The sequence below is a fragment of the Salvia hispanica genome, chromosome 3 (assembly GCF_029641045.1).
Source record: "Salvia hispanica isolate PSC_SH4W2 chromosome 3, Shi_PSC_v1, whole genome shotgun sequence".
In the NCBI taxonomy this organism is placed as follows: Eukaryota; Viridiplantae; Streptophyta; class Magnoliopsida; order Lamiales; family Lamiaceae; genus Salvia; species Salvia hispanica.
In genome coordinates this window covers 52,052,949-52,074,777 of record NC_142694.1, presented here as the reverse complement: position 1 = coordinate 52,074,777, position 21,829 = coordinate 52,052,949, and the positions used below count along the sequence as shown (strand labels likewise).

The 21,829-nt window shown below is 35.2% G+C and overlaps 1 protein-coding gene and 1 pseudogene across 1 annotated transcript; one reads left to right on the top strand and one right to left on the bottom strand.

The window, feature by feature from the left end:
- Window positions 1-1,591: 1,591 nt before the first annotated feature.
- LOC125211236 (patatin-like protein 2) lies at window positions 1,592-4,092 on the bottom strand. Its single transcript, XM_048110959.2, has 7 exons — window positions 3,881-4,092; window positions 3,634-3,815; window positions 3,357-3,540; window positions 3,119-3,280; window positions 2,744-3,046; window positions 2,486-2,661; window positions 1,592-2,116 (listed from the first exon to the last, which is right to left on the bottom strand). Exons 1-7 carry the CDS (start codon window positions 4,019-4,021, stop codon window positions 1,912-1,914), a joined length of 1,353 nt encoding a protein of 450 aa, XP_047966916.1. The 5' UTR covers window positions 4,022-4,092; the 3' UTR covers window positions 1,592-1,911.
- A 16,183-nt stretch (window positions 4,093-20,275) lies between these two features.
- Window positions 20,276-21,231, top strand: LOC125211241 (putative calcium-binding protein CML25 pseudogene; annotated as a pseudogene).
- The last annotated feature ends 598 nt before the right edge of the window (window positions 21,232-21,829 follow it).

Sequence of the window (21,829 nt, the reverse complement as noted above, 5' to 3'; positions counted from 1 at the left end):
GGCGCATGCACAAGTTAAGTGCAAATATACCTCAAATTTATTATGATGGAAATAATAATCATGCAATACACAAAAACTGGGAAAAATCAAACTTATATCAATTACATAACAATATTATTTATGAATAACTGAAATATATATAGTGTGCATAACTTATTTTGAAAAAAAGAGAAAAATATTTAATGTAAAACAGGCTTAGGTGTAATATTCATTACTAGTTAATGAGATAGCCACCATGATCGATATACAATATTTCAAATCTAGGATTTACATATACCTCTTTAGATAAAATAGGAGTAATTGATTTGATTATTTAACTATCCTCTAATATATAATACATATATTTAAAAATATTGACACGAAAACCATTAAGTATTTGTTTGTTTGCCCCCAATTTATACATTTTTGCATGATTATACAAAAATCCTCTTTTCGTTTTCTTTTTTTTTTTTTTTTTTTTTTTGCATTTTAATCATGTTCTTTCAATTTATCATACTAGTATTTTATAATCAATCAATCAATCAATCAACAATGCTAAATAAGGAGTAACAAAACACATACCCTTAAATAGCCCAAAATCTAAATATGCCAAGGCCCAACTTCAAAATAGCCGAGATTCTAAATATGCCCAAGGCCCACTATATAGTATATAGTATACTAGCATACAATTGCCTTACGCAGAAATTGTATGATATTGTAAATTATTTTCATGATCGCTTTCTATTGGTCACTATCATCACACCGCTGTCGTGGCAACACCGTTGTTGGGTCCACCAATGTTGGTTAGAAGGCTGTAATAAAAATTTATTAAATTGACCACACCAATTTTCGTTTTACTTTTCAAAATTAATAAGACTGGAAAAAACGAATTTTGATGGGTCTAACGCCAACAGAATTCATGACACTTATTGTGCCAATTGTATCGTATGGCACGTAGAGATAGATGGGACGACCTATGTATGACAGTATAAATGAATATACAAGTCCTGAATGGTATAGTAATTAATTGGACCCTGGCTAGTTTTATTTGATTAAATCACTCGTAAAATCCTTGGTTACTATTGGACATATATAGTACTAAAACAAAGAAAAAGAAAAATAAAAAGATGCATAACATTTAAAATTTAAATGGAAAGAGGGGAATGGGGTAGTAATTAATTGGACGTAATGAGATAATTTTAAAAATCAAATGACTTGTTAAGTTGTATTGATTTAATCTTATTAAATGTTTCAAACAAACTAGAGACAGACTGTACAATAATTATAAACAATGAGTTCAGTCGAGTTGTACGCTATATCAAATTACTTAAAAATTTACCCAGATAATGACAGGCAACCATAGTAATTAACTTGAAGTTAAAAAGAAAAGAGATGAAAGAGAGTGATACCCACTACCCACCTGATTAAAAGAATAGCACAATCTGAACAGCTCCCACTTTTTCTCATCTTATATCAATGGTTGTCCCTATCATTGACTCTAATCAATAATGTCACAAAAAAAATGATCAAACTTTAATTGGTCAAGCTATAGATTAATAATATATGCACCTCGGACTAATCTATCCCTAAGCCAATGAAGACATTAAGCCAATGAAAAATGAAACAAGCCATGATTTCAACAAACAATCATTATGGATTTACATAGTATCAATAGTAACAATAGACTACACGGAAATTTGAGACCATAGCCATAATTTAAAAAGATGTATGACCCTACTCCATTTCAATCGTGGTCCTCTCATATTGCCATCAAAGCACACATCCACCCATAAATACGATGATCACATCTCCCTACCAGCATGAAACTTCAACCATCCAATTTCATAATTTGTTGATAATTAATACCGTACGGTCTTACACACATGAAAAATGAACAGGGAAGGGAAGTGGTATAACACTAAAATCAATGTTTCATAGTAACACTTGAAGACGTGGTGTGATTGCTTTGAAGGAACACATTGGATAGGAACGCAAAGTGTTGGTGTGAGTATTGGTAATCTTGAAGCTCTTCCCGAATTTGGCATGCCTCATCCTCATCTGCGGGACTGTGCTGCGCATTTCACTTCTCTTCGAACCCAAACGAAGTTTCCTTTCACTCGACAATATATGAGCAAATCTGCACATTTTTGTCTCCAAATTATGTCTAGTGTAATATAAATCAAAACTTGCCAAACTTGAGATTTCGAAGGCAAGTCAGTAAATTGGGAACATTGTCTAGAAAATTTTGATATTTGGAACACAAAATATGCTAACACATGTATAAATTTATTAATGGTCCAATATTTTGTCTGCCCTTAATTTAGTATCATATTCAAACTTTACCTTAATCTCGAATTTTTCAATAAGGTTGGATTGACTGAGACAATTTGTCAGCACTAGGTGTGAGTGCATAACAAATTTCAATCTTCCCATTCCCCAACTACTAAAATATGAGTAAAAGACACCATCAAAACATGTGTAATTAATATTGGAATAAATAATTGACCTCTTGAGAGCTTCTGCATTAGTGCCTCCATTGTTGACAGGCTCAGTTAAGCCAGAAATCAAATCGACTCTTGAAACTGGACCATTCAGCAGCCTTTCACCTATTGCCACAAGCCTTTTCAAGTTCTCCTCGGTCGCAATATCAACCGAATTCTCAATTCCAGTCAGCTCATCATCCTACAATAATTACCAATTAACTGATTAATCTCACACATAATTATGCACACCTAATTAATCAAGGTACTTAAATAAATGTGACCTGGATCCTGAGGTAATTGTCTTGGGACTGAAGGGCTTGGAACAACAGAGAAGTGTGAATATCAACCATATCCGCACTTGCTTGGCTAAATATCTCAAGTAACGGCGTGGTGCCGCCCTCCAGCAGCCAGTCCAGGATCCCCCATTTTGAGGCACGCTTTATGTCGAATTTCTCGTCAACTCTCGCCGCTCCGGTGCCGATCGATATCGTCAGAAGCCGAGGATAGTCAACCGGCTTCATTCGGAAGTAGTCAACGCTGCTGTCGAACATTTGCCTTATCACTTCCGTTATAGCAATCAGAGTCTGCAACATCATTTCCTTCCCATATCAATTCCAACTCAACTTAATTCAATTATATATTATTCACACACTTACGGGATTATTTGCAGCGACGCCACCGTCGATCAGATTATACTCTACCGACTTCCCCTGCCCGTCCGTGGTGGTGAACACGTGCCCGGGGAGAAACGTTGGAGCGGCCGAAGTACTGATGCAGATGTCCGCGAAATTAGCATCCAGTAACGGATTTCTCTTCGCCTGGCCAATTTAAGTAGTTATAAACAGTGGTGGATCCAGAACCCGAAAATTGGATAGTGAACTTGAAATTAGGTACCTCGTAAGTGGAGAAAATGACCGGCTGCATCCGTTTGATGTCGAAAGCGGGGATGATGACATCTGTGATGGCTTGGCTGAGCTTGATGCTCTGCAGCTCGTCTTTGAGGACGCTGTGGAGGTACTTTCCGTCGTACAACGGCCCGAGCAACGACTTCACTAGTCTTCCGTAGGGAATGAGAGAGCTGCACAAATTAAATCACATGGATTTCAAATTTAGAGTGAATCATTGACTAATTGTGTTTGAATTCACTAGTCTAGATGAAAAACGTATTAACTGTGTTTGGGGGAAAATCTTGGGGCAGTTTTCTAGGTAGAAAGGCTTGATGCCCTTGCCGGAGTAGAGAGGGCGGTTGCTTTGATTTGGAGCGGTGAGCATCGCCGTCACGAGGCCGCCTGTGCTCGTTCCGGCAATCACGTCGAAGTAGTCGGCGATTCTCGCTTGCTCCCCATCTACCTCCTGCCCCCATTATTATAATGTCAAATCAATTGACACTAAATATGTATGATTGAATTAATGAAGACCTGTAGTTGCGATTCGAGGAAATCGAGGATGACGGCGGGGAGAATTCCTTTGATTCCGCCGCCATCAATGCTGAGAACGGTGATGTAGCGGCCGAACTCCGGCGGCTGATCGGTCTGCCGGAAGCATGGGACTTCCTCCATTAATTATTTTTAGATCGACAAATTGTAGACAAAAATGGGCAAACGCATCGGTATATATATTTAAGAGTTAGGTGCATGGGATGGCTACATGATTTCTTTTTTTAATGGCTACGTATGTATTTTACAAATTCAAATTTCTGAATTATGACAAATGATGCCATGTCATGATCAATAATTAATAATACTAGGTCATTGAATAATTTGAGTTCCACTCTATCAACTAGTGGTACAAAATATTAAATTAATTACCAGAATAGCAATCAGAAATTGATCGAATGCAACGTTTCAACTAGGAACACTAAAGCGAAGTCAAGCCAAAGGCAAGTGTCGGTATTTGTTTGGGTAGTGTTTAGTTACTTGTGAAACGAATCGATTAATATGTGTAATTAATTAAAGAGTGATCCTTATGTCAATATCTTTTAAATTTGATCGTATAAATATGTAAAGCAACTGCTGCAATATAAAAGTATTGTGACACACATGGACAAAAAAGCAGAGACACGCATGCACATGGGTGGTTGACCGTGCGTCCTGGATTTTTCATCACAATAATAGTGCGTTCATAGTTTACACCATGGGCACCATAAATCCATGCCATACCAAAAGCACTTTTTGACGTCTTTTCGTCGATTTCTGGTTCTGAGCGAGCGAGCTCTTTTTAGATTAACTGAACAAAAAAAGGTCTTGATGAAAGTCGACTAACTTGGTATACATGTCGTCTCCAAGGTAGTAGCTCTTTTCGTACTGGTGTCCATTGGCCGTGAAGCTTGCAACATAAGTCAAACTATCAAACATATTGTTAAAAATGCATGCCAAATTCACAAGCTTCAAGTTCGACAACTGCGTCTATGAAATTGTCCAGATAGGTGCCACGACTAGTGGTATAGTTCAATCTCCGTATTGATGGATGAATTTTCCACTCCCAATGCATGCAATTGACACTGATAAGAATATTGAGGAAGTTATGTTGTGTCTTGTACATATTGAGCATGTATTGGCAGTCTTTGGTTATCAACAATCTCAAGTATTCATCGTCAAATGCATCTAGAATGTCATTGCATAACATGAAAATACTCGTAAAAAAATAAACTTGCACTAGTTGCTGGAAAAGTTGTAACTAGTATAAAATAGAATTTGTGTGGGCTCAACTTTAAGCGTGGACTATGTAAAACTAAAGTGTAATTTTTATACTAATATTTTTAAAATTGTATTATTTGTAGCCACAATTATGCCTAAAAACAGCCCTGTTGCATGGCATTTGTCATTACCGGCGGCAGACACAAAAATTTTGTGTTGGAACTTGCAATAGGGCTGCAACAGTGATGGATTCATTTGTGGGCTGCAGCCCTATTGCGATAACCTAAATATATTTTAAATAAAAAGTAAAAGGGTGAAATTCGAATATAAATAATTTGCTTATGCAACTTGTAATGGATGGGTCAGTGTGTGGGTGATCCATGTGAGAGCCCTTTTGGGAATTGCGCGCGTTTAGCCACGGTCGAAATTGGTCTTTTCCAATGGAAGGATGAATTTAGTTGGATTTATAATTTATTAGTAGTGTGTTTTTTATGCTTCTACTGCATGATTCTTCGTGTTGCACTATTTCTCTATTCTCAGCGCCTTATCATTTTGTTCATCTTTGCACAAATACAAATTAATTTTGCATGCTTGTTACCTTCCTAAATACGTTTAGCACTTGTTTATGCTAAAAATAGGAGAATTTTTGATGGACCAAGTCATTCAGTGTTTGGCCTCTCTTGTCTATTCAATATGATTTGAAATTCTCAAGGAGTAGTACATTTTATTGTTGTTGAATTCTTTACTAGTACAAACTATGCGTTTGAACACCACTATGCCAAGGATTTTACTAGTAAAAACATAATTGTAAATAGTAGAAGTAACTATTGGAACTCCTTCCGTCATATGATATTAGACTTGTGTACCACTTTGGGGTGTCCTAACACACTTGAGCCATTTTTATTTATGGTAAAACTTAAGGAATTTAAATATGATTTGACTACAGTTTAATTAACACCTTTTTTAAATCACATCACTTAATCTACTTTATTACCAACTTCACTTACAATACTAAACAACACCACCTAAATTCCTATGTCCAAAAGAAATGAGTTTAATATTTTGGTACAGAGGAAGTAGAATATACTCCTATGAAGTCACTTTTACAAAATAAGTAAAGTAGCTGCAAATTACTAACTGCACTGGAGTGGTTGTTAACCCTTTTCTTATTGATTTGTATCTTGGAGTGGATGAATTTGTTATTTTTAGTTACTTTTTATGGATTGATGAGAAGCTACGATGACCAAAGTTGGGAAATCACACCAACTGTAGTCTACTTACATGAGAACTGTATTTAAATTATTAGAAATTGAAGTGATGCTGTCATATAATGATATAATTGATTGTGCATGCACCGGCAGAATCGTTATTGCAGATCTATTTCATATTACATTATACTGGGATATACAATAATTTAATCAACCTAAGATCAATAATATTTAAAATAACCAAAAGAAGAGCCAATGAAAATTGGCCGAGAACAATTCAAAACTCACGAGCATTTATGAAAACGATTTTAGTAAAAGAGCTCTCCATATGTTCGGATTCTTTATTCAAAAATAAATTTCTCATTTTCTTTTCTTTCTCTTTTCTGCATTGGAATTTATGGAGATGGATCTAAGAGAACAAACCGCAAAGAGGCCAGAAAGAGCAAACATTGAAAGGTGAATTATAAAAACTAAATTCCATAAACACAATGACTAACCATAACTAATGCCTCATTATTTATATCATAATAATATAAGCTCGGTTAATTTCATCGTTTTTTATGAATTATCAATGTGTACCTCATAAGAACGCTGCATAGTTACTTTATTTATGATTTTTTTAAGACCGATCCAATAATTTCTTGACTATCTGATTAATGAAACTCATTTTAGTTAGGGTTGGCACGGTACGGTATACCGCACCGAGAATGCCATACCGCATACCGTACCACAAATTGCGGTATGACTAAATGCCATACCTATACCTTACTGAATTTTTCGGTATACCGCATTGCGGTATACCGAGAATTCGGTATGTCAAAATTTGAAAACTTTACCTTACCGATATTTCGGTATGCTACCGTGTTGCGGTATACCGCGGTATACCGCAAATCATACTTGTTTGATATATAAAATATTGAAGAATTGAGATTTAGAATTAGGACAGAATAATGAATTAATGATGGTTGCTACTGCTTTACGAATTATGCCTCTAATCTTTCTTTAGTTTTAAAAATATAAATATTATAATTTTATAAATAATATATATATTAAAAAAAATATTTATTAACGGTATATACCGCAAAATTACGGTATATATACCGTAATTTTGCAGTACATACCGTAATTGCGGTATGATGCGGTAATACCGCGGTATATGCAAAATCCATACCTTTACCGTACCTTAATCTACCGGTAAGGTATCATACCGTACCGAAAAGTGTGGTATACCGAAAATTCGGTATGGTAAGTGCGGTATTTCGGTATGTTTTGTCAACCCTAATTTTAGTATTAATGTCACATTAAATATAATTTCATGCCAACCATTTACACTAAACTTAATCTTAAAAGGATATTCTCAATATTATGCTTTTTTTACTCATAAAATTTGAAAAAGTTTTTGGTTTTGGTTAAGTGTAAATATAAAAATATGTACTATTTTTTTACTCAAAAACAAAAAAACTAGATTGGTTTTAGAGTACCATTGAAGCTAATTATCTACTCCATTTTCGGTTTTAGTGTACCATTAAGAATGGTCTTCGACTTGAAAGCTCGTTTTAACCAATTAATTATTTGCTCAAATAAAAAAATGAGATACAAGTCGCGTTATCTTCAATGGCACAAGTGCTTCTGTATCATACAAATACAGGGAAATTATAATGAAATGCAAAAATCATGAAGAATAAATGAAAAATCACACTGAGATCCATTCACACTAAGTCGTATTACTACTATAATACATTAGTACTCCATTCACACTAATAAGTCAATTTCATAGTAAGTGTTTTTTGATTCGAAAAAGACTTTTTCGTCCACTAATAGATGATGTGCTATTGGGCTGGCTATTGCTAAACAGAAGAGCAAAGGCCGAAGAGAACGGAGACAACTATCTCTTTTTCTCGAAGAGAATCACTGAGATCCATAGCCCTACTATACTACATTAGTACTCCATTCACACTATTGCACTAATAAGTCTTTTTCATAGTAAGTGTTTTTTGTTCCGATAAAGACTTTTTTCGTCTACTAATAGATGATGTGCTATTAGGCTGGCTATTGCTAAACAGAAGAGCAAAGAAAACGGAGACAAATATCTCTTTTTCTCAAAGAGAATTACTCCCAACGTCCACCGATAGATGGAACAAGTTGATCGGTTGCGAGTTTCAAAAAATGTAATAGAAAATATGTTAAAAAAATTAATAAAATGTGAGTAATACTTTTATATACTCCCTCCGTCCCAAGGTATTAGACCAACTTTCCTTTTTGGGATGTCCCAACATATTAGACTCATTTCCTTTTTTAGCAAAAAGCATCTATCTTATTTTATTCTCCACCTACTTTTTTCTCTCTTCTCTCCCCTACTTTTTTCCACTCTCATACTTTACTCTCTCCACTTTAACTATTTAAATATCAATTCCTTAAATCATGTGCCCAAAAGAAGTGAGCCTAATACTCCGGGACGGAGGGAGTATTAGTTTTATAGTAAAGAGTAAACTGCATCAATAGTCCTTAACTTTTTGGATTGTGATACTGATACCATAAACCTATAATAAAAAAAATAACGTCAGATGACCCTAACATTTAATACACTAAAGAATGATGTTTTTTCGGACTAAAACACCTTCAGGCCCTATATGGGCTTTTTGTCACTCCGTTATATTGCTGACATATGATTTCCGCCACATTTCTGTCAGCAATTTCTTATGTAATTTCTTAATGAGTTCTGGTACTCATACATAATTAAAATTTTGTCGTTGTTTACACTTTCTAATTTTTTTTATAATGCACAGATTTATCAATATCTGCATTAATTAATATGAAAATAATAAAATGAGACCCTTTATTTCTTATAAAACTCATTTTTTGGTATTTTTCCGTGTTTCTATTTCCCGCATTTTTTCTTTGTTTTTTACCTTGATATATGGATAAATTTTACTCCCTCCATCCCAATAAATATGAAACATTTGGTTTTCGGCATGAGATTTTTTGTAGTGTTGTTTTGTAATTTAATGAAGGAAAACGTTTCATTTTTAATGGGATAGATGGAGTATTTATTATGAAGATATCCTAATTTTGCAATATTAATTTATAAATTTACATTCACTTAATTTCAAATACTATTATTAATAAATAAAATCTCCAATGATTAAATTTCCCTAAATCCTAATATCACATGAATATTTTCAAAATATTACTTATATTTCAATTTTATCACTAATGGCAATAAATTATGCAAATTTATGTAAAAGTTTTCAATTTGTACTAAATTAAAATTCTTAATAAAATATCAATTATAGAAATAGTCTTGAAGTTAGGTTTAGAGTAATAAATTAGTTCAATGATAGTATAATACTTTAAATGTTAGCGTTTTTTCAAGAAATTAATTACTGTATCATTCTCAAAGTCGTATGTTTTGCGTCTTCTGAGTTTTGACGTTTATTTTGTTTCATGCACTTCATTATGTGCTCTTGGGCGAATTTGGGCTTATTTTGGCCCAACTAAAACAAATATCACATATATCTCTGTCCCGCTATAAGTTTATTTTGTTTCATGCACTTCATTTTGTGCTCTCGGGCGAATTTGGGCTTATTTTGGCCCAACTAAAACAAATATCACATGTATCTCCGTCCCGCTATAAGTGAGACACTTTATCGGATATTGTTTTGCAAAAATTATAGTAATAAATAGTTAGAGTAGAGATAAAGTAAAGTAAGTAAGATATCAATATATATACGACTCTCTTTTATTATTATTCTTCTCTCTCTTACTTTACTTTTTCTCCAGTTTAACTATTTATTATTATTTTCGCAAAACAACGGCAAAAAATAAACGCCTTACTTGAAGTGGGACAGAGAGAGTACTATATTTACTGTTTTTAATAAATTATTTAATTTATTGTCATAAATAATTTTTTTTATTCCTTTAATACAAATCTCAAAACTCCGAAATAGAAAAAATTTAGTGGATTTGTTTATAGAATCGTGATTTTTTTGCTTTTGATTCATAATACTCTTTTTTTCATTCTTTGACTGCTCTGCTCCCCCAACGAAGGAAGTCCCTCCGTCCTATAGAAATTGACCCTTTAGGATTGACACGTGTTTTAATGCGTAATTTGATAAAGTAAGACTGTAAGAAAGAATGTGTAAAAAGTAATTGAAATTGTGTAGTGGATGGCGGGTCCATAAATAAAAAAGTAAAAAAAAGGAGAAAAAGATTACCATAAATAAATATGTGACTATTTGTATGGGACGGACTATGGCCAATTTTTATAGGACGGATGGAGTATTCATTTTGTTAGAATGAGTGCACACTCAGAATTCTGGAAGAAATAGAAGAGGGAAGCAGTTTCAAGAGTTAGAAACTAACCGTTAGAAAGTTAGTTAGTTTGTTACAATTCTTGTTTCTTGTTTCTTGATTGGTTAGTGGCAGTTACCACTCTTGTGCCAGCTTTAAATAGCTCGGCTTTTGTATCTTAGAGTAAGATTTTAGTCAATAAAAGAGAATCCCTTTCTCCAAGAAAACTCTCTCAATTTTCATCAAGATTCTAGTGTGTGTTCTCTGTGTGTGTGAGTGATTGTTCATATCGAGTGAGTGTGTGAGATAATCAAGGTGTGAGAGATTTGCTAAGCTAACAAGTGGCGCCGTCTGTGGGAAGTTCTTGAAGCCTAGTTCCAGGCGATTTTCAAGATGACAGCAAGACTAGATGCAGAGAAGTTCACGGGCAAAAATGATTATGGGCTATGGAAGATGAAAATGAAGGCTGTGTTGATTCAGCAAGGGTTGGCTGCGGTTCTTGCACCTGCAGAGAAGGGAAAGGCTCCAGCTGTTGATGAAAAGTCCCAGGCAAAGATGGAAGAGATGCAACTCAAAGCCCACAGTGCAGTGATCTTGTGTCTGGGAGACAAAGTGCTCAGAGATGTTCAAGAATGCAAGACTGCTGTGGGGATTCTGGAAAAACTAGATGAAGTCTATTTGGCTAAGTCCCTAGCAAATAGACTTTACCTAAAGAAGAGGCTATACTCCTACAGTTTTGCTGCAGGTACATCCATCATAGAGCAGTTAGAGGAGTTCAACAAGATTATTGATGATCTTGGCTCTGTGGATGTGAAGATTTCAGATGAAGATAAGGCTATCTTGACACTCAATGCTCTTCCTAGCTCCTATGATCAACTAAGTGATGCCATAATCTATGGCAGAGATAAGCCTATCACTTACACCGAGGTATACTCAGCTCTTATGGCCAAGGAGCTTCAGAAGACTAACAGTAAAAGCACTGATGTGCAAGCTCCAGAGGCTCTTAATGTCAAGAAATTCAAGAAGCCTAAGTTCAAGAAGAAGTATGAGGAAAATTCCAAGGGATCCACCTCTGATACTCAGAAAGAAACCAGGTCATGTCATTGGTGCAAGAAACCTGGACATTTAAAGAAGGATTGCTTTGCTTGGAAGAGGAAGCAAGCATCTGAGGGCAAGAGTCAGAACACCTCTGATTGTGTAGAGGGTGTAGATCCTCCTGCCCAACTCCTGAATGTTGTAGATAAAGGGGTGAGTCAGAGGTGGATTATGGATTCTGGATGCAGCTTCCACATGTGCCCCAACAAGAGCTGGTTTCATGATCTCAAGGAGGCAGATGGAACAGTTCTACTGGGAAATAATCATGTTTGTAATATCAGAGGGGTTGGAAATGTGAAGCTGAGACTCCAAGATGGCTCTATCAAGATCTTGACTGAAGTGAGGTTTATCCCTGAGGTGAGATGAAATTTGATCTCTCTGGGGATGTTGGAGCAGAAAGGTTTCAACATCTTGTTAAATCAAGGGAAAATGTTTGTGACATCAGGGGATCAAGTAATCATGAAGGTTGACAGAGACCACATTCTTTACTATCTCACTGCTATGGCTGTTGATGGTGAAAGCTATGCAGCTTCTGATGGAAATTTAAGGCTGTGGCATATGAGACTTGGCCATCCAGCAGAAGGGAGTATGAAAGAGCTAGTGAAGAAGGGGCTGATTCCTGAGAATAGCTATAAGATGATGGATCCCTGTGAGCAGTGCATTCTGGGGAAGGCTAAGAAAGCTCCATACACAACTGGTACACACTCATCTACTTCTCCTCTTGACTATATTCATAGTGATCTTTGACCCTCTCCTGTAAATTCAGTAGGAGGAGGGAGGTATTACTTGTCTATTATTGATGATTACACTAGGAAATTATGGGTGTATATTTTGAAAGATAAGTCAGAAACTTTCTCTAAGTTTAGAATATGGTGCAAGGAGTTGGAGTTAGAGAAAGGCAAGAGTGTGAAGTGCCTTAGGACTGATAATGGCTTAGAATTTCTATCCTCTGAGTTTGATCAGTTTTGCAAAGAAAAAGGGATGAAGAGACACAGAACAGTCCCCTGCAACCCCCAACAAAATGGGGTTACAGAAAGAATGAACAGAACTATTATGGAGAGGGTTAGGTGTCTACTTCTAGGCTCTGGTTTGAGCAGCAAGTTCTGGGGAGAGGCAGTATATACTGCTGTTTTTCTAATCAACAAGTGCCCTGCTACAGCTATAAAGTCAGAAACTCCAGATTTTATGTGGTATGGAGCTCATAGTGATTACACAAGGTACAGGGTGTTTGGGTGTGCAGCATTTGCACATGCTAGACAAAGTAAACTTGAAGCTAGGGCACTGAGGTGTGTCATGCTTGGTTATCAGAGGGGAGTCAAAGGTTATAGGCTCTGGTGCATTGAGCCTGGAAAGCAGAAGGTGATTATTAGTAGGGATGTGGTGTTCACTGAAACTCACATGCCTTATCTAAAGAATGATTTATCCCATGATGAAGATGACAGTGACTTATTCAGGGTGGAGTCTAGTGGTTTGGGTGTAGGTGGAGCTAGTGGCTCTGAGAGTGAGTCAGAGACTGAGGATGAAGGTGGTTCCAGTCAAGGTGGAGCTACATCTGAACCTGCCAGAGAATACCAGATTGCCAGAGATAAAGGCAAGAGAAATGTGGGACCTCCTAAGAAATATTCTGATGAGGTCTATTATGCATTATGTGCTGCGGAGAACATTGAGCTTACTGATCCTCTTACTTACAATGAAGCTATGAAGAGCAAAGACAGAGAAAGGTGGATAGAAGCTATGAATGATGAAATTGAGTCTTTACTCAAGAATAAGACATGGATTTTGGTGGATAAATCTCAGCTAAGTTCTGGTGGGAAAGAAAGGAAACCTATGAGCTGCAAGTGGGTGTTTAAGAGGAAAGTTGAAGCCACTGACAAGACCAAAATTAAGTTTAAGGCTCGGTTGGTGGCAAGAGGGTTTACACAGCAGGAGGGTGTGGATTTTAATGAGGTGTTTGCTCCAGTTGTGAAGCACACCTCTATCAGGATCTTGCTGGCTGTAGTAAATAAATTCAATTGGGAGTTACAGCAGCTTGATGTGAAGACTGCTTTTCTCAATGGAGACCTTGAAGAGACTATTTTCATGGAGCAGCCTGAGGGGTATGTGAAGATTGGAGAGGAAGGTAAGGTCTGCTTGTTGAAGAAGAGTCTCTATGGGTTAAAACAAAGCCCCAGGCAGTGGAACAGGAAATTTGATGAGCAAATGATGAGTATTGGCTTTGTAAGATCAAAGTTTGATGACTGCATTTACATAAAGAAGAAGGGGAGTACACCAGTTGCCTATCTACTACTTTATGTGGATGACATGCTACTTGCTGGACCATCTATGACTGAGATGAATAAGGTTAAGGCAGATCTAATGTCTTGTTTTGAAATGAAGGATCTGGGTGAAGCAAGAAAGATCCTGGGGATTAACATTGAGAGAGACAGAGGTTCTAAGAAACTATGGCTATTTCAAACTGATTATATTGAGAAGGTTCTGATAAGGTTCAAGATGGATAATGCCAAAGCTGCTTCAACTCCTATATCACAGAGTTTTAAACTATCTAAGGAGCAGGCCCCTAAGTCTATGCAAGAAGCAAGGGAGATGGAGTCTATTCCTTATGCTAGTGTGGTTGGAAGTGTCATGTACACTATGATCTGTACTAGGCCAGATTTGGCCCATGCTATCTCAGTAACTAGCAGATATATAGCTGATCCTGGGAAGGAGCATTGGAATGCTCTTAAGTGGATTTTGAGGTATATGAAGAACACTAGTAGTTGGGGTATTGTGTTTAGTGGCTGTGATAAAGAGAGTGAAGAGTTGGTGGTGGGATATTGTGATGCAAACTATGCTACAAATCTTGATAATAGAAAGTCCCAAACTAGTTATCTTTTTACCTTATTTGGCACTGTGATCAGCTGGAAGTCAGGACTGCAGAGTGTTGTGGCTTTGTCAACAACAGAGGCTGAGTACAGGCTCTCACAGTAGCTGTGCAAGAGAGTTTCTGGATTCAAGGTGTTATCTCAGAGTTTGGTTTGAAACAAAAGACCATGGTGGTACATTGTGATAGTAGCTCAGCTATGTGCTTGGCTAAACATCAATATTTTCATGAGAGAAGCAAGCACATAGATGTGAGACTACATTTCATTAGAGATGAAGTTGAGAAAGGAAGAGTGAAGGTGGTCAAGATTGACACTTTGCACAATCCAGTTGATATGCTTACTAAGTCCCTAGGAAGGGACAAGTTTGATCACTGCAAGGAACTGATAAATGTTTGCTGTAAGATCTGAGGTGTGTACTCAGGTGGAGATTTGTTAGAATGAGTGCACACTCAGAATTCTGGAAGGAATAGAAGAGGGAAGCAGTTTCAAGAGTTAGAAACTAACCGTTAGAAAGTTAGTTAGTTTGTTACAATTCTTGTTTCTTGTTTCTTGATTGGTTAGTGGCAGTTACCACTCTTGTGCCAGCTTTAAATAGCTCGGCTTTTGTATCTTAGAGTAAGATTTTAGTCAATAAAAGAGAATCCCTTTCTCCAAGAAAACTCTCTCAATTTTCATCAAGATTCTAGTGTGTGTTCTTTGTGTGTGTGAGTGATTGTTCATACCGAGTGAGTGTGTGAGATAATCAAGGTGTGAGAGTCTTGCTAAGCTAACACATTTAGAGGAAATATTTAATAAAACATAGCAAAGCGTACGAAACATATTTATTAGGGATGTCAATGTAGCCCGCAACCCATGGGCCAACCCGAATAGCCCGCCAAATTTATAGGACTAGGACTGAAAATTTCTAGTCCGATAAAATTAAAGCCCGATTAGCCCGCAACCCGTAGGGCCAGACCCGAAAACCCGATGGGTTTGTCCGAAAACCCGATAAAATTTCTATTGTTCTATTTGTTTGACTCTAATTCGACACTTCATTCATTATTTTATGATATAGATTACTACATAAATAACTTTCACTTTTATATATTAAATATATAAATGGAGTATTAAATTTTTATTAACATGCTAATAGATATATTAATTAGAAACTTCAAATTCACTAAAAAAATATATTTAAATTTCTAAAATATGCTTTAAAATTTCTTGATGTTTATGTTTTGTTTTGCATAAATCTCAAATATTAGTATATGATGTTGTTTATGTTTGAGTTTAAGCATATATCTCAAATATATCATAATAAAATATTTTACATTTTATAAATATAACTAATTTTCACCATTATTTATTGGATTGATCGCATGTTAATTTTATCGATAGCAACCCAATTAGCCCGCTGGGCTAGCCCGAAATCCAAGCTTCTTGGGTTAGGGTTGAACTTTTATAACCTGAAGAAAATCACAACTCGATTAGCCCGCACCCGATTGACCTGCAACCCAAATAGGGTTGGCCCGAAACCCGGTGGGCTGGCCCGATTGACATCCCTAATATTTATGATATGGAACTGTGTTATTATGTTGGAATAAAAGTACTATTATTAGTTTGTAAAAAATATTTAAAAAGATATCCGAAAAAAAGATTTGGAAGATTTGATAAAGATTATAGTGTGAGATTTGAAAAGGATTATTAATAACTTGTTGAAAAGTAGGGGATTTGTGATATTTTACTTAGCGGTGTTTGAATTGAATAGCGAATAACCATCAATTCTCATCAAATTTCCGTCATCATTATGTTTTTTTAAGAATAAATGAGTTATTGTATTGTTCATCAATATCATCTAATACAATTATATCCTCCAAAAGACCAAAAATAAGAAATAGACACTTCAATAAATTGGCCGAACAATGCACATTATATTGGTCTATACTATCCAAACTGCTAAACTCATTAACACATCCTAACAAAGAAGCAAATTAGGAAATTTTTTAAAAATATATAAATCGAATCTCAGCTATTGCTCCTTATAAGATCACAACCACTTCAATTGGTCTCATTTTTCTCCCCTATGAAATATGAAACTCATCATGAAAAATGTTTCAATACTTCTTCCTATCTTAATGCTCCTCCTAATTTCTCATGGTTATTTCTTGATTAATTAATAGTATAGATTAATTTTGAATCCTTTTTTAGTCCAAGTCGTATCATTTGAAGGGCTAATTTACTTATTTTTATGAATGATTAATATACAGAAATAAATGCTGATACTACTCAGTTTGAAATCCAAGGAGAGAAGGCTCCGAGAAAGGTGTGTAGAAATCGTAGCAAAACGAACACTGGGCTTTGCTTAAGCGACACCACTTGCAGTTTGAGTTGTCTCAAAGAGAAATCCATTAGAGGTGAATGCGTTGGTAAATATTGGCCCCGATGTTATTGTTATATGTTTTGTTGGTTACCTTAGCTTCTAATATATATACTTTGTTGAATGTGAGAAGATGTACAATAATATTGTAATGTTTTTAATAAATTCTAATGTGATTTGATGCATAATTGTTAGCCTAGCCCGTTAAAAAAAACATCTCTCGAATCAAACTTCCACTAGTAAAACCTGATGTCTAACTAATATATTGATTTTCTTCTTGGAATATAATACTAATGGTGAGGTGTTGTTTTTCAACAAGAAAAATAATGAAAATCGTAGTAGTACTAGTTTTGACGTTAATTTTCATTCATGTTTATAACAGTACTATTCATTTCGTGCTCTCTGAGACTCTGAGTCTCTGACGACGTAGTTGGGCTTATTTGGCCCAATTAAAGCGACATGGAATCATATGTTATCAAACTTACTGTTTTTAAGTAGGAGTATTTTTTTTACTTTATTGCCATGTACTACATTTTTTTATTACCTCAATACAAATCGAAAAAAATCCGAAATGAATCATAAGAATAACTACATCAAAAAGACAAAAACACATTGGCTCCATGAATAATCGGGGCTAGGCCTGCTTATTCGGCCGGTTCCGGTTCTACCCGGTCCGGTTGACCGGATACCCGGTTGCAAAATCTCATGAATCTTGGAGTTCCGGTTTAGAACCGGCCGGTACCGGTTCCGAACCGGAACCGATTTGTAGTTTTAATTTTAATTTAAGTATACTAATTAACGAAAAGTTGTTTATTATTTACATAATTTTAATCTGACACCAAACTAGATTTAACTTATATATAACAAAATTACATTATCTCCACTTAGTATCAAGAAATTTGATTCTCACATTAGCCCACGAGTTGTCTGTGATGTCAAACCAGAGTTACGGTATATTCTTTCGCATGTTTCCTCGATTAGTAACCTCCACCTTGACTCCTCTCAGAGCTTTCATGATCTGTTAAAATTATTTTTGTTTAAGGCACTCAAAGTATAATGGTTAATAATGATCCAAACACATAAATTAGAAAATTATATTGTCAAACCAAGAGTAGCATTTATTTTAAGCAATATCAAAGTAGCAAATGAATACATTTAGTAAAACTAAAGAATCAAAACCAACCTTGATAATAATAAATGAATTACCATTAATTACTATACTTCAGTTGTAATAAAAAAAATTAAATTTAATATATATTATTCGGTTCCGGGTAAGAACCGGATTCTCCGGGTCCGGTTCTTCGATTACCCGATCGGTTCCGGTTCCGATTCCGGGTACCCAAGAACCGGAGAACCGGTTAAGCAGGCCTAATTGGGGTCTTGCATTTAATACACTATTTTTATTAACTTTGAATTTAATCAAATTATAGAAATAATATACTACTATAATGTTGTTAGTTTTGTAAAATTATATTTCAAAATTAAATAGATATTGTATTTAATTTATGAGATTGAAAATAATTTAGTCATGGATAGATAATCACGTGATAGTTATATTCATAGCAACCCCTTCAAATTAAAACAATCCCACAACTTAATACTAGATGAATTATCATAAGATAATTAGTTATGACAACCGAACGACACCTATTTTTTTTAGTATCAGAAAATCCAATTATTTTAATAATAAGTTATATAATGGATTAACAAAATATTGATAAATAAAAGATAGATTTTTAAGAATTTATTCTAGTAGTAGATGTAGTATAGAAAAATATTTTTGCCAGAAGAAAAAATCTAAATGAAGCATAGAAGGTGGAGTAAAAGATAAAAGTTACTGCTCATTAAGAGTCTCATTTCTTGGTAGTACGGTTTTTAAAAATGTTAAAAAAGTGAGTGGAAAAAAAGTTAGTGGAATATGGAATGTGAGTGGAATGAGTTAGAATGTGAGACCCTACTAGTGAACTGGGACTCTTTTTTATGGACAGACTAAAATGAAAAAAATGGGACTCATATTCGCGAAAAGAGAGAGTTTTAGGGTATTCATAATAGAGCCCTAAAACTAGTCGGCCAAAAGCTGTGGTTTTTAGGACTCTAATATGGGTGGAGAAATCGGAGGGCGTCTGGTGCCGTCAGTGTGGCAATTTTTCCAGCCCTATTGTGGGTCTTTTTGTGCCGGGCAATTTTTTTATTAATTTTTATTTAACATTTAATATACATCATTATATCTTCAAATACATTCACTATTCACTCTCTTTTATTATTGTAACGTTTTAATCTATGTTATTTATTTTCTAAATTAAAAATAATATAAAATTATAAAAAAATTGGAAAATAAGATGTAGCTGATTTAGGGTCGATTTATTACATGTGTTGTGAATTAAAAATGATAATATGGATGTCCTTGGAAAATATAATTTTATATTAAAATTTGTATGTGGTTCTACTAGTTTAAAATATATACTATTAAATATTATATTGGTAATTTTTTTGAATAATAGTTTAATATTATAATATATATTAGCTCAATTATTTAAAATAGCGTCAAACAAGTCCTTAACAACAATTTTTCTACTTATGCTCCATAATATCTACAACCACAAAAATAAAATATTCGATCCAACAAATTGGCCCGAGAGCAACGAACGCCGACATGAGCCTGACAATGGGATGGTCTGTGTTGACTATTTATGGAACATTTTTAATAAATTTTAATCTACACGTTTAAGAAATAATAATACGAGATATTCCTAATATTAAATGATGTATATATGAATGAAGTTAATTAGTTATGATTTTCATTCCTTCCATAACTTAGAATTTCCTAAATTCTCAAAATTATTTCAATATTTATTTACTATTCTCGTTAATTATAAATTTATAATAAGAAATTATTGATTTTAATATTCTTTTCTTTATCAATTAGGATTTGCTTCCTAGTTTATTTCATTTTCTTAAGTTATAATTTTTTTTGTTTACATGAAGGCATTGCATCATATTGTTAGACTAAATAGACATCTTTGAATATTACTAGTACTGAGTATTATTATGAATATTAGTTTAGTTTTTTATTGTGAGTTTTGTCAAAAGAATTTTGGCACTAAATAATGGCATCATTCATTCCTTTGGTATCAAGATTTTCACCACACAGTCAAATCTCAAATTAAGAATGAGAATCAATCAAATTCAAAATAAGTAGGAAAAAAGATTTAATTGCCAATCATAGCAACGCCACTAATGCAATTGCAGCAATTCATTAATTAAAAAGTAAGCGTTACAATTAGAGAAATAACCAAAATTAACACCAAATTCGTTGAATAACAATAATCACATCGTGTGTAGTTTAGTAAGAAGAATATCCCAAAATGAAATCAACAAATAGCAGTAGTTGGTTCCATTCCCAACAGAGTCACAAAAATAGCCTCCCTTCACGTTCCTGCCACCACGTAATCCAATCCCCCTCTTTCTCTCTCTCTCTCTCCTCCATAGTCCATCCTCAAATTGATGGGAGGACTCAGATCTCTGTTCAAGAAGAAGAAACAACAACACCAGGAGCCTGACAGCGACACAAGCGCAATGGCATCATCTCGAATGGAGGAGGAGCTGGAGAAGGTGTTCAAGAAATTCGACGCGAACGGGGACGGGCGCATCTGCGCGGAGGAGCTGGGGGCGATCATGAGCAGCCTGGGGCACCCGGCGTCGGAGGAGGAGCTGCGCGGGATGATCCGCGAGGCGGACGGCGACGGCGACGGCTTCATCGACCTCCGCGAGTTCATCGACCTCAACAACACCAACGTGGACGAGGTGCACGAGACCCTATGCCACGCCTTCCAGATCTTCGACGCCGACAACAACGGCACCATCTCCGCCGACGAGCTCCACAGGGTCCTCCGCAGCATCGGCGAGGACTGCTCGCTCGACGACTGCAAGAGGATGATCAGCGGCGTCGACATCGACGGCAGCGGCACCATTGATTTCCATGAGTTTAAGCTCATGATGACCAAGGGCGCCCGCTTTGACCATTCCAAATCCGAATGATTTTTGCTGATCCGATCTCCATAATTTTACATTTTCTTTTTTTCTTTTTTTTTTTTTTGGTGCTGATTCTCTGGTAATGGGTATTTAATTAAGATTTTAATTTTTTTTATCTTTTTAGTTTTTGTTTTGTTGAAACTTTTTTGTCGGGACAATATATGATACGGTGAAATTAATTTGGTTTTGAATTTAGGTTGTTAATGATTGTAGAAATGTTGATTAGATTGTGTCTGGGCTTCTTGTTCGTCATTCGATTCAACCAACTGAATGAAAATGATTTTGCATGTTTGTCTACTTCTATTCATTTCAGATCCAACCAATTTTGACACAAATAATGAAATTTTATTTTGTCGTTCAACAACTGTAAAACATGGCCAAAATAAGTGAATTTAATTGTATTTTTGACACTGCAGAGTGCAGATGAGCTAGTGAAGAGCAGATCGCAATACTGGTATAATTAGTACGGATTTTTTGAATCATGAGTAGCGTAGTACTGGTATAATAATTCGACTAGTAGTAGTAGTATTTCCTTCGGTCCCCATCACAATTAATAGTCTCGTTTATGACTTGTGTTATTTAATTATTTTACTTTATTTTATTTTAATATGTTTATAATGACATTTAGTGTAATAAAGATGAGAAGCAATGATAAAGTTTATTGTCATTTTTAGTAAATTTAAATGAGACTTCTAACGGAAATCGAACAAAAGTAGTAAAATACTCCCTTCGACCCCAAAGAATATGCATTTTGGATTCGACATGTATTTTAATGTAAAATTGATAAAGCAAGAGAGATGTGGAAATAAAAAGTAATTAGGCCATGTTTGGTTGTCGTGAAAGTAAAGTTGGCAAGGAAAATGATTCCTGGGAAAATGAATTCTGGAAA

What these genes read in the sequence shown, in the direction of transcription:
- LOC125211236 (XM_048110959.2), bottom strand. Translation starts at nt 4,021, where the DNA reads ATGGAGGAAGTCCCATGCTTCCGGCAGACCGATCAGCCGCCGGAGTTC. An exon ending in TCATTTTCTCCACTTACGAG is followed by an intron (nt 3,281 to 3,356) that starts GTACCTAATTTC and finishes TAAATTGGCCAG; the next exon opens with GCGAAGAGAAATCCGTTACT. An exon ending in ACAATTACCTCAGGATCCAG is followed by an intron (nt 2,662 to 2,743) that starts GTCACATTTATT and finishes TAATTATTGTAG; the next exon opens with GATGATGAGCTGACTGGAAT.